At 42.1% G+C, this 12,644-nt stretch overlaps 1 protein-coding gene and 1 long non-coding RNA gene across 5 annotated transcripts in view; one reads left to right on the top strand and one right to left on the bottom strand.

Moving 5' to 3' along the window:
* LOC140901506 (C4b-binding protein alpha chain) overlaps window positions 1-12,644 on the top strand; it is a 33,566-nt gene that overhangs the window by 8,119 nt on the left and 12,803 nt on the right. For all 4 annotated transcript variants that reach the window (XR_012155866.2, XM_073320458.2, XM_073320457.2 and 1 more), the window contains exons 2-6: window positions 5,531-5,722; window positions 6,562-6,658; window positions 7,515-7,600; window positions 9,090-9,302; window positions 11,964-12,146. Coding sequence is in view for 3 of the 4 variants with exons in the window: in XM_073320458.2 (XP_073176559.1) it covers window positions 5,531-5,722; window positions 6,562-6,658; window positions 7,515-7,600; window positions 9,090-9,302; window positions 11,964-12,146 (771 nt within the window). In the remaining variant the exon portion in view is untranslated. The remainder of the gene's footprint in view (window positions 1-5,530; window positions 5,723-6,561; window positions 6,659-7,514; window positions 7,601-9,089; window positions 9,303-11,963; window positions 12,147-12,644) is intronic.
* The window catches only part of LOC140901512 (uncharacterized), a 62,581-nt gene continuing 50,696 nt past the window's right edge, over window positions 760-12,644 (bottom strand). Inside the window, exon 9 of the long non-coding RNA XR_012155878.2 lies at window positions 760-1,491. This is a non-coding gene — a long non-coding RNA (uncharacterized LOC140901512). The remainder of the gene's footprint in view (window positions 1,492-12,644) is intronic.

Genomic DNA, 12,644 nt, shown 5'->3' with positions numbered 1-12,644 from the left:
TCGGCATAGGTAGCGTCCTCACTTTGGACTTGTCTACACTTACAGCGTTACAGTAGCAGAGCTGCAGCGCTCTAGTGCTATCTCACCAACAGAAGTTGGTCCAATACAAGAGATTACCTCACGCACCTTGTCTCTCTACCTGCCTGCTGTCATTTATATGCCTGCTTCCATTGCCTTCAGCATGAGCACTTTTGAGGGCAAAGAGCAGAAACACTCAAACATGGTCTCACATCAAAGATGATCCGACCATCTAGTAGGCAACTACATCTCTGCTGGTTGAAGGCTTTATAAATTACCGGCATTACTTTGAATTCATGGCCTGACCTAAGTAGCATGTGTTCAGTAACACTAGCAAAAGTTAAATATAGGTAACTGCAGACTAACTCAACTGAAGCGCTTTCAAAGTCACCAGCTTTTGGCTGACTGGTATCTTTATTGTACAGTGGTAAGAACCAAGTATCTCTGGTTAATGTGCACTACGAATTGTTTCAAAATACTTCTGTGGTTAATTTTTAAATGGAATCTAGATATTTAAACTGACAAAAAGTGCAACAGCCCTTCAGCTGACATTAGCTATATACAAAAGTAGACAGACTACACTTAACTAGTGACACCACACTGATAAATGAAGGGCAACTGTATTATTTTTTGGAAGTTTTAGACTGTGTAATGTAAAATTACCTTCTTATGTGTTGAAGACTCTTCAATACGTAAATCAACTCAAAGGAAACGTTCTCTAATTGAACAGTTATAGCAACAGGATGTGAATTCACATCTCCACCCTGTTCACTTCAGAATCTCTCTTAAGACTATTCCAATATTAACATTGGGTGCAGATTGCAAAGTCCCACACCCATGTAATCATTGAAGATCCTGCAACATTCTTAAAGCATTAATGCTGGCTTTCTGCTCAACTTTGAGTGCCAAATTGACTTCAATGGGGCCACTCCCATGCTTAAAGTTAAACACATGCTTAAGTGCTTCGCTGAATTGGGGCCTTGGTGAAATAGCTGCATTTCTCTGACAGATGAAATAGTCCTAACAGGTTGAAAAGTATAATAGAAATGCAGGATTACTACCATGATTAACAGGCAGGCCCCACGCTACCGGCATAGAGGCCCTTCACAAACATTCTTTTTGGTCTCTTCCCCACAGTTCTTCCATCTTAAAAAGAGAGGATACATAAGGGGATTGAATCTATTGTTAGCGTCACAGAAGAAACGCAGTTGGTGAATGCTACTGCATGAGTTTACTAATGGTTTTTCAAAAGACTTTGGTACATTCCAGATCTCACTATGGAGAGCAAGTAGGGTATTCTTCTAGCAGAGTGTCAGCAACTCTTTGGCAAAAAATAGGAGAAAAGGAATTGGAGAAAGCTGTGGTCTGCAGTGGGCAGGCTGAGTTTCCTTTGACAAGATCTGCAGGGAGAATGGATGTTCGAGTGACCATGACAGATCCCATTTTTGAGTGGTGATATTTGTACACAGGAGTCTGTAAAACACAGAAAACAAGATTAATAAATAGCAGCATTAGAACAAAGGAAAACCAAATAATTCACACAAGGCACAGTCCACCTGCGGAACTTGTTGCCGTGGGATGTAGTGAAGGCCAAAAGCATAACTGGTTTAAAAAACAAATTAGATAAGTTCATGGAGGCTAGGTCTTTCAATGGCTGTTAGCCAAGATGGTCAGTGATACAACCCCATGCACTGTATCCCCCCTAAGCCCCCAACTGCCAGAAGCTGGGACTGGATAATAGGATGGATTATTAGTTAATTGCCCTGTTCTGTTCATTTCCTCTGGAGCATCCGGCACTGATCACTGTCATACACCGGATACTGGGCTAGGTGGACAATTTGGTCTGTCCTAGTATGGCTTGGTCCTATATCTGGATTACTTCCTGACCCCGACTCCATCCTTTTTCAAAATGTGAGTGTGGGGTAGCAGAACAAAAACCTCACACACTGACTTTTCTCTCTGCTACCTCCAAGAAAGTGGATGGAAGATATCAGTGTAATATTCCCAAGGATACAGTCTGGACAGATGGTCAACTGTGTCCCCTCAATTTTCCAGTCTGGGATGCCTTGTACACTGTTTTACTGTGAGAACAATCACTCCTGGCCAGATCACACACAGCCTCAAGCATGCAAAATCATGCCCAGCTGAATTACATGAATGCTCTGGCCAGCCATTCATGAATTACATACAGGGAACCACCAGCTACTTCCCAGTCCCAGATCTTGTCCCTGAAATGTGTTTCTTGTACTGTCAAGCTCTCTACTGAATAATGCAAGCTCACATAAAGGCCATCATTTCATCAGTGGAAAATGATGTGCACAAATGTTCTCTCAAGTGGAGATTCCCAAATACTTCAATCCAGACACACTGGTTTAGATAAAACAATAAAACAAGTTTATTACCTGCAGATAGATGTTAAGTGATTGCAAGTAATGGGGCATAAAAATCAGAATTGGTTACAAAAAAAGAAATAAAAGGTAAAATGCACACTAATACCTAATTTCACAAACTAAGCATGCTTAAAAGCAAAAAGGTTTGCCTCCCCGCCAGCGTATAGCCGTCTGGCTGGATTGCTTCAGCTAGGACCTCCCCCCAGTTCAGTCATGCTTCCTTTATGTTTCAAACATTATTGATGTCATGAGTGGAGAGAGGTGATTTGGGAGCTTCTGTTTCTCAGTCTTATATCCTTCTCCCCTCTTTGAGGCCTATCTACAGCTGGGGTTCAGGCAACAGTCTGTTTACATGGAAAACCCCCAGCTGTTCCATTGCCAGTATGTAAAGTTCTAGCTCACGCCCTTCTTTCTGACAGAGAATGGCCACGTGGTAGTCCATTTGATTATGTTGATGCATAGCCAGGGCATCAATGTATCTTTTGTCTTTGAAGAACTGGTTTGGGCTTGTTTTTCTAACTTTGGAACGTGTCACAGCGACATTATACAGTAGAATCTTCTAACTTTACATACAGTGTTGCCACATATTTTACCAGGATAATAAGGTCCAGCAGATTATGATTTTTCACATGATGCCTTGTGATGAGGTCTATCTACCCCACACTGGCCCCCCAGGGGTTAACTGTGCATTGCATGCTGAGGAAGCCACACCCCTCCATCCCTGCTGAACATGCTCAGCCTGGAGACAGTGTATAAAGGGAAGCAGCGCAGCTCAGTTGGGCTGGACTGCTGAGAAAGGATGTCTATAATGAGCGCCTTCAATGGACCTGGGAGAGCCCCAGTTCATAGAGGCTTGGCGTGCTGAACCCTTGGTGGACACTGGAAAGCCAGTGGTAACCTGGGCGGGGGACTGAGTTGCTGCAGACCTTGCCAGCAGATGTCCCCAGAGCACCCATGGACTGCTGTACTAGGAGACCAGGTAGGAAGTGGCCCAGGGGAAATAGACATTAGTCTGGTCATAGGACTGAGATCTCACTGTGTTTGGGGCAGATTCCTGCTGACCCAATGGCATAACACTCTGTTAGGGCCCTGGGCTGGGTCCCCCTGCTGCTAACCCCCACTGGGGTGGCAGTTCCCCCACCATAGACCTAGAGGTTTACAGTTGTCTACTATTCACCAGAGTCAAAATGCGAGACTATTGAGACTGTGTGTGCGTTTGCTGCTCTGCCCTGACTGAGGGCCTGAGATCTTGGGTGATGGTGCAATCTACCCTGACTGCTAGGTCATGCTACCCTGGTAGCAAGGGAAGCCCTAGGGGACTGAGACTGCTAGGTCACACACTCCTGTTTTGTGTGTTAAGCTGTCAGAGACACTAGCAGTTGGGGTGTAAAATCCCTGCTGATTATGTGACCAGATTCCCCTTGATGGGCTTTATCTACCCAGGACATGTCTCAAAAGGCATACTTTGTACAAAATTCATCATAGTTTCTAAAAAAGAATGAATGTGGCGTGCAGACTGTCAATCAGATCCCCACAAAGAGGCTTAAATATTTTTGAGCTACCTACACCTGGCTCTGTGGTTATACAAGCAATACAATACAGAACAAAACAGTACAGTCCTCTAAAGTCCATCCCTCAAGAGAGAGACTCCTTGCCTCCTCTCTGAAAAGCTTGACTTCTCTGGCTGAAAGGTCTGTTCTTCCACAAGTCTATAAATGAGGGTAGCAAGTTACCAAGCGTTACTGTGTGGTTTACAAAAAAAAAATTTAAACTGGGATGAACTGCCCAATTTTGTGGATAAATTATCCAAGGAACACTAGGAAGAACTGAAAACACTTATGGCAGAGGTCTAAAACTGCCAGAACATCTCTGCAGACTGTCTGACACTGCAGCGTGAACAGTGGCCATTGCCATTTCTATGAGGCGATTGCCATGACTGCAACCCTCAGGGATTCCAAGAGGCAAAAATTGAAGACCTTCCATTTGAGGGCAACAATGAGGCACTCCAGACTCTGAAGGATTAATTGCAGGGCTGCTCCGAGCCCTAAGGAGTGCAGTGTCCCATCCCGTAAAAGAGAACAACAAAAGCAGCCATAGTTCAGGCAGTGCTCCCTGATTGTCTGAGCCTCTGAAAAAAAAGCAGAGATTTTAACACAGGCAACCTCTGCAACTTCCTCAGCTGCTCCACAGTTTGAGGCTTTGAACAGACAGCTCCGTCTCCGCCCTAATGTGGAGTCCTAATCCTCTGGGATTCTATGTTGGCAAATGAACTGAGAGATGGTTAGGTTTCCCTATCTTTATGCCCTGAGGGTGGTCAGGGATTGATCAAGGATCCAGGTATGGCCCCAACAGATACTGCTAGCCAAAAAGATTCCAATCTCTAGTGCATGGTGTTCGTGTGTATCAAGAGTGGAATCTGTGTCCAACACATCTGGAACCATAAATACTGTAGATTAAGTAGCTGTTCCTTTACTGCAGAGTAAGCATCATTTAGTGGAAAGTTGAGGTCTGATGTGCAGCCGTATGTTTCTGCAGATTTCTTGTTTGCCTAAGCAAACTGGTCAAAATGCTACAGATTTTGAGAAATGCAGTTGGAAGTGGAGTTGTCACACTGTCATAAGGTGAAGAAGCAGATCAAGAAAAAGGGGAGCGTTTTTTTCTTCAACAAACATCCTTGTTGTTGATTGGACTTGAATCAAATTGCTTCTTGCTGTTGGACATGCAATTAAGTTAAAGGGTTGGTATCTCTGAAAATTGCGTGCCACAGTGGCAGATGAAATTTGAAAGCAAATGTTAAGTTCTGTTGATCTTACCACTGCTTAACTAGTCACGCTTGTTCTGTGGATTTAGGATTTTTTTTCAATAAGTATCTTTTTCTTACCTTGTACCTCACAGATTGGTAGTGCGAGTTACTGTTTGTACTCCTTGTTTTAAGATTTCAAGCTGGGATTTCAAAAGGGCCTAAGGAAGTTCTATGCCCAGAGCCCATTGAAACTTTCCTAGGCTCTTTTGAAAATCCCATCCTCTGTGTCAGTTAAGGCTTGTTTAAAATACAAAAACTAAAGAGTTTGGGGTTTTTTTCCCCAAAGTTACAATGCTATTTCTTTTTTTTTTTTTAATAGGTAGTTGTGGTACCCCACCAAGGCTAAGCTTTGCTGAACTGCAAGACGAGTCTAAGGCCAAGGAAGAGTTTCCAGTTGGGACCACAGTGACATATAACTGCCGCCCAGGTTACCAAAGAGTCGCTGGACAGTCGCCCACTCTTACTTGTGAAGAAAAATCGGTGTGGTCAGAACCCAAAATGTTTTGTCAAGGTAAGGTTTTTTCTCCTCTCTTCCCTCTGCCACCCCTCCACACTCGGGTCAGAAAACACTAACAGGTTAAAGGCTCTTCTGGACTGGAATGAGGATTTTGTAACATTTCATGATTTGGAGCTTGAAAGGGACACAGTTTTTCAGACAGAATTGTTTGTTTTTTAGGAGGTGCATAAAGCTCCCCTAAAGAATCAAAATGTAAAACTTTAACACAGAAGATGAAGTTCTGGCCTACTTGAAGTCAGTGGCAACACTTCCATTCAATAGGGCCAGGATTGTACATGGAGACTAAACTAATGCAGACATTGCATGTCGTTATAGATAAAAACGTGCCAAGCCCATGAGTTAGTGATATTGGTTTGCATTGCTGTGATGATATCAGTTAAATTTTTTTTCTCTCTCTCTGTGGGCTGGGAGTGCTGTGTGGAGGGTTATGCTTTCCTTGAGAAAGGAAATGTTGGATAGAATTCTTTAGCTCTCGCATCCTTCTGGAAGGTAAAAGTGCATCTTCCAGGATGGGGCTCTTTAAGTCTGCCACAAAATTTTTGGCATCTGGTTGTATTATTTTCTATGTAATTCACTTGATTTGGGTTCCTAGTAATTTGTTATTTCACTAGAAGGGCACTGGTCTTATCCATTCCACTCATAACACAATAATATGTAAATTCATCACATTTGAGGGCCTTTTTTCTTGTTTTCATAGGCTTTTTAAATTAATATAAACACTTAACTTTACATTAGTCACGTGCGAAAATGTGGGTCACTTATTATTTACCTTTAGTTATGTTTTGTAACAGAACAGAAAGAAAAATCTAATTCCTGTTATATTCTCTCTTTAGGGAAATCATGTGGACATCCAAGAGACCTAGCTAATGGCAAGATTCATATCACAGATCTCCTATTTGGTTCGAACATTACATTTTCTTGTGACGAAGGGTAAGGATGTCGAAGATTCCTCCTCCCCCCCTCCATACTACTACTGTTGTAGTCAGTACAAAGGTCTAGATAGCAAATTATGACAAACCTTCAGCGGGGCATTCTGGAGTATGAAGTTCCTGAAATAAATAGCTGCAACCTTTTAGCTGTTCTGCATGTTCAATGCAAAGAAGGTTGGGTCAGTGTTTCCATTGTGTGAACCTTCCCTTTTTAGTACCTTGTATTCAAATTTGAAAAGATTTGCTTTCAAATCTTGGAATGGCTTTTTTTTAAATAGGGTCCTCAAAAATTTTTAAATATGCCTCCCCTTTATAAAAATTTTTCAAATATTGTGGTTGGTGTTGATATTTTGGTACACATCTAACATTGTATAATTAAATAGGTACATAGGGCAGAATTTTGTAATTTGTATTAACTTTATCTGCCTCTTTCTAGATGTTTGGGATATAGGGTTATGCATCAAACAAATAAAAACAGAATGCACTGAGGTCTTACACTGAGTGTTAGTTCTGAATTTGGTAGCCAATTATTTTCCTCCTTCTACAGTATCTTTGGCATTGCTTTGGTAATTTTCAAAGAATCAGCAGTGGTGAACTGGGTATCTCTAATATGTAAATCTCAGATGTCGATCCTTGTTAGCTGGAGTCACTTTTCTCACTTGCTATTTTCTGGCTTTGATCAGAATACTTAGCAAAATAAATAACTCTTGTCTTATAAGAATGGCATCACCTGAAATTCAGTGTGTCGTCACCACCTGCTGGCAGAACAGAAGTATACTCAAAATATCTGAGCTGATGGTTTAGAAGTTCGGTAATTTGTTAAGCAATTTTGCCTTTTAAAAAATGTTCTTGTTTAGGTTCAGATTAGTTGGACATAATACTAGTCTCTGTGTGATTGATGGAACAAGGGTCACGTGGAATCATGAACTTCCATTTTGTGAAGGTAAGTGGATTTTATACATTTATGATTCTGTTCTGGTATTGCCAGTTCATGCAACTAGTTTAGGTAAATTGTGCTGTAAAAGGAATTCACTAGTACAGAAAATAAGTATTGTTAAAATGTTTAGTCTTGTTTATTTCACCATTTTAAAAGCTAACGGAGGTACCAGTCTGTTGAAAATGCCCAGAGATTACTGATAGCTAGCTCATATGGGTCAAATTCACTCACTCATTGAAAATCAGGAGTAAACTTTACCTGCTGAATAACTGATAACACAACTGTCAACTTGTGATTAATAGTTTACGTGGAATTTATGGCTGTCTCAAATTCATTCTGTCTACACTATATTGAAGAAAATAGTTCTACAACGGATTTGAGTTTCTGACTGATTTTAGGTGAACAGGATAGATTTTCATATATAATCCTGATACCCAATTATCCTGTTACTTTCTTTGTTTCACAGTAGGCTTTTTTCCATGACTTATTTGTAGACAGTTTTATGATTTCAACTTCTGTTTTGCTGTGTTCGGTTTCAGATTTATTGTTCGTATGTAGGAGCTACACCATGCTTGCTTTTTTCAGACTCTTAGGATATTTTATTCATCCAGTGCCATAAATGTATATTTGCTATTATGGAAATTCTTTTCAGTTACATTTTAATGGAAGGCTAGTCAGATTATTTCATTCTAGACTAAGTTTTAGATTTCTGCATACATTAGGGGCTTATTCTTTTAATAATTTTGAGTAATTATAGGGAAAAGGATTCAAATATAATTTCACCACATACAGGGGTTAATCAAGCATACAGGCTAACTGCATTTCTAGAAAAAGTTGTATTATGCTAACTTTCCTTTAATGTCCATAACATTTACATTTTTACTTCTGGTTTCCTAAGTAACAGAAAAGTCTTATCAAAATACATTCAGGTTTTCCAATTAAATATCTGGAAGATGTTAACATAATATTCATAACTTTCCTTCAGAAGGCACTGGGAAAACAAGTCTGTGATTTCCAGTGCAAATGTATTGACTTTTTTCAGTCTTTCAGAGAGCTCTTTTTTCCTCTGTTTTCTGTTAATCTACCATTTTACCATCTCCTTTCCCCAATATGCTGCTAACATAAAATTGTACATATTTACATCTCCATTTTCTCCTTTTCTGACCTTTTTTGGTGGTTTTGCACTTGTGTTAACCACAAACCCCCATTATCAAATAGTTTAGCTGATTCAGTGAAATCACTTTTAAAAAATTGTGTATTAGACACCTAAAATGGGTCAGATTGCAGGCTTTCATGCATCAGATCTATTGAAAATCCCCTTGCCTTGAATAATATTGCTGTAAAAATCCATAGGCTTCTGTAATTCTTTGCACTCGCCTGAATGACTGTTGCCCTATTGCCTGTAGACCGTGTACCTTGTTGTTCTGCTTGTTGCTATGGCAGTTTTTCTCCTTTCGGTTAAATGCTTTTTTTCTTAACTTTTAATATTTTCTAGCAATTCCATGTCGTCCGCCTCCAGACATTAAGAATGGGAGGCATTCCGGTGACTCCAATACTGAATACACCTATGGCTCAACAGTAACTTACAGCTGTAATACTGTACCAAGAGGCACAGACCCTTTCTCACTCATTGGAGAGGCATCTATTCACTGTACATCTGACAAAGACCAAAATGGAATTTGGAGTGGAGAGCCCCCTCAGTGTAAAGGTCACTATTTTTTGTAGCTTCTATAAAATCATACCAAAAGGATACTCAAGTTTAAGATTAAACATCTCAGATGGATAAAATAGGGCACCCCAGATGTCATGTTCGTGTTTTGTCTTTAACTTTGAATTCCTTTGCTTCTGTGGTATTTGTTCAAATCCTAAACATTCCCATGTCAGATTTCTTAGTTGTTCAAAGGTGTCGCTGTTTAGTTTTCAGATATGTGGCATCAGGAGACTAGTATTTTTCTTTAAAAATCCCCACTGCTAGACAGTCCTGTCTCTTCCCCTGAGTTCCTTAATCTGAAAAAAAGATTCAACAGAATGTGTTGAACTGTGTGGGACAGGAGGACAAATAGATTTTGCTGGTTAGAAACTTGTAGTACATCCCTTCAGAACTTTAAAAGTAGTGGTAAAGATCTCTGAGCTCAGTTTTCATCTCCTCCTCACATGATATAGATTACTACTACAAAAAGGAGATCTGGTGTAGCTGATTGTCATAGAGCAGGGTTCACTCACCGCAAACAGTCCTTGAGCACTCTTTGGCAAGCTCAGTGTCATGTGCTTATATTTATACTGTGAAATAACAATACAAACTCCCCACAGCAGAAGGCTCTTACCTTCTCCCTAGGGAGAGGCTGAGAGATCTTATCTGCCTGTGATCCTGGGCTTCTCCAACCCTTCCTTCCAGACTCTCTCTTCCTGTCTTTTAGCTGTCCTCAGCTGGTGAGCTGAACCACCCTGTTAACTGGTTAATCACCCAGTCCTTAACCAATTATCTCTCCAGTGTGCCTTAAGTGATGGCACTTTCCAAGTGCCCAGACTGGTGAGTCAGCTTTAGGCTACTCCCACACACACCGATATTATCTTTGTATTTCACTTGACTTTAAACAATGGTATGACATCAACATTTGACAGATATGTAGGCATGTTGCTTAATGCACCAATGCAGGGGTCTCAAATTCAAATGACCATGAGGGTCACATGAGGACTAGTACACTGGCCGGAGGGCCGCACCACTGACCGCTACCCCCCCACCGCTGCCCCGGCCCCACCCCACTCCACCCCTTCAGTGAGGCCCCACCCCAGGGGGTACAGGGTGTGGCAGGCGGCTCAGGGCAGGGGGTTGGGGTGCAGGAAGGATGCAGGGTGCAGCAGGGGGCTCAGGGCAGGGGTTTCGGCTACAGGAGGGGCTTGGGGGGCAGGTCTGGGCCGGTGCACACCGGGGGCAGGGCAGGCTGCCTGCCCTGCCCCCGCGCTGCTCCGGGAAGCAGACGGAACCTGGGGGAGGTTGGGGCACAGGGGTCTGTGTGTTGCCCTGGCGTCTCCTCCAGGTACTTCCCCCGAAGCTCCAGTTGGCTGGGAACAGGGAACTGCTGCCAATGGGAGCTTCGGGGAAGGTACCTGGAGGACCGGCCAGGGCAACACACAGACCCCTGTGGGGCCCCACCAGGTCCCGACCGCTTCCTGGAGCGGGGGGGCAAGGCAGGGAGGGAGCTTGCCCTGCCCCGGTGCATGTGGGGCCGGAGCCGCTCTAGGTAAATGCTGGAGGGGTGGGGGTGCCGCGGGGAGCTGGTGGGCCACAGAAAATAACCTTGCGGACCACACAGGCTGCGTGTTTGAGACCCCTGCACTAATGGAAGGCAGTCCACTATTATTATGAGCATGGTATTCTAACCTATGTAGAATAGAATCCTAATGAGCCCAACCAGCCAATCCCAAACTGATTTGGACAATGTTTGTATTAGTGACAAAGCTTGGAATTCTCCCTTCTCTTCGTAGTAGCTAGCATTGGATGTGTTAGCTTTGTGTTGCTGTCAAATAGAGAGAATCTCATCCTCTGCAAGGGATAAAGAACTAGTAAAGACACAAGGGACCAAATCCTCAGTTGGTATAAACTCATGTAGTGCCCTTGAAATCAATTATTCTGTATAATTACCCCAGCTGAGAATTTGGACCAGGACCAGGGATCAGTGTTTGTTTGTAAAGAAGATTGATGGAGAGTGTAATCATAGGATGGGCTAGGGGAAATGAGAATATAAAGTTCAATAAAAGCAGGACAACAAAAAGCAAGAATATAGTAGAGTTGGATCTTGGGAGCTGAGGAACAAGAGGGAGAGTAGTGTTGATTGGTCAAGAGCAACAAATCCATTAAATGAAGAGTGAGGAAGCAAAGAAAAGTCCTGGAAGACATAAACCCACTAAGTACGAGTAGCAAAGTTAATGTTTTGTCAATTGGACATATGGACACCCTCAGTAAAATGTAGGGTTTTTTGTCTGAAGCGAAATTGTGTCATTGGTCTACTTAGTGTCACACGTAGCATGGTTGTGGTAAACCTAAGGGAATTTCTTCCTTAACCTTGCTATTTCTTGGACTTGTGAATAGGAATCCAATTAAGTGCAGTGTTGTGATTTAATATCTGTATGCATCTGTTTGGTGGTTTAGTTGAAGGCTCATTTTGATATACTTAATTTTTTCCCCCCTTGTCTAGCTCCAAGGTAGCTGTTGTAGAAATAAACCTTTAAAAAATTAGGTCGGGGGAGAAGGGGATGCAGAATTAAAGCCACTGTTTATTTAAAAAATGTAAAGAGATGCTATTCACATGTTTCAGGGCTTTATTTTTTCTTTAGAAGATGAGTTTTTCACATTCTTACCCATTTTCAGTGGTCAAGTGCAGTAACGCAGAAGTTGAAAATGGGAGAAAACTAAGTGGATTTGGTCCTTCCTATTCATATCAAGATGCCATTACATTTGAATGTGAGGCTGGCCACTTCATGGTTGGCAGTCATATGATTGTATGCCAAGCAAATAATTTATGGTCTCCTCCAGTACCAACTTGTGAAAAAGGTAAGTGCAAATGGGATTTGAGAGGTCAACTTCCCTTACACATTGCGCACACAGCATTATAAAAATCTACACTTGTTCTTCCAAGACTTGGTTAGACTACAAGGTTGTTTAGAGTGAAGAAAGGAAATGCAAACTTTAGACCTAATGTGGGATTTCTCCAAAGCTCCTAAGGAAGTTCATCTCTACTAGCTGATTTTTTTTTTGGGGGGGGGGGGGGGGGGAGAGGCATTCTGACATTTCAGTAGTAGCAGTGGTTGCATCTATTGAGCATGAAAAATACAAGTGAGTGTTGGCATACTGTGTTGGCAACTGAGCACATGGTGTTTAATTCTCTCTCCCAGTGGTTTCCTGTAGATATTGAAGAGGAAAGGGGATAGCATGGGTCCCTGTGGAATCTCACAGGTGAGGGTCATCCATTAGGAGGAGCCATCAGCCATTGAGTTTCAACCTCTTGAGTACTGAGTCATCTGCTCCTGCTGTGTCATGTAGATGGATTAG

This window comes from Lepidochelys kempii, chromosome 21 (genome assembly GCF_965140285.1).
Source record: "Lepidochelys kempii isolate rLepKem1 chromosome 21, rLepKem1.hap1, whole genome shotgun sequence".
Lineage (NCBI taxonomy): Eukaryota > Metazoa > Chordata > Testudines > Cheloniidae > Lepidochelys > Lepidochelys kempii.
Note: the sequence above shows the minus strand (reverse complement) of the source record. Positions and strands in the feature narration are given on the sequence as shown.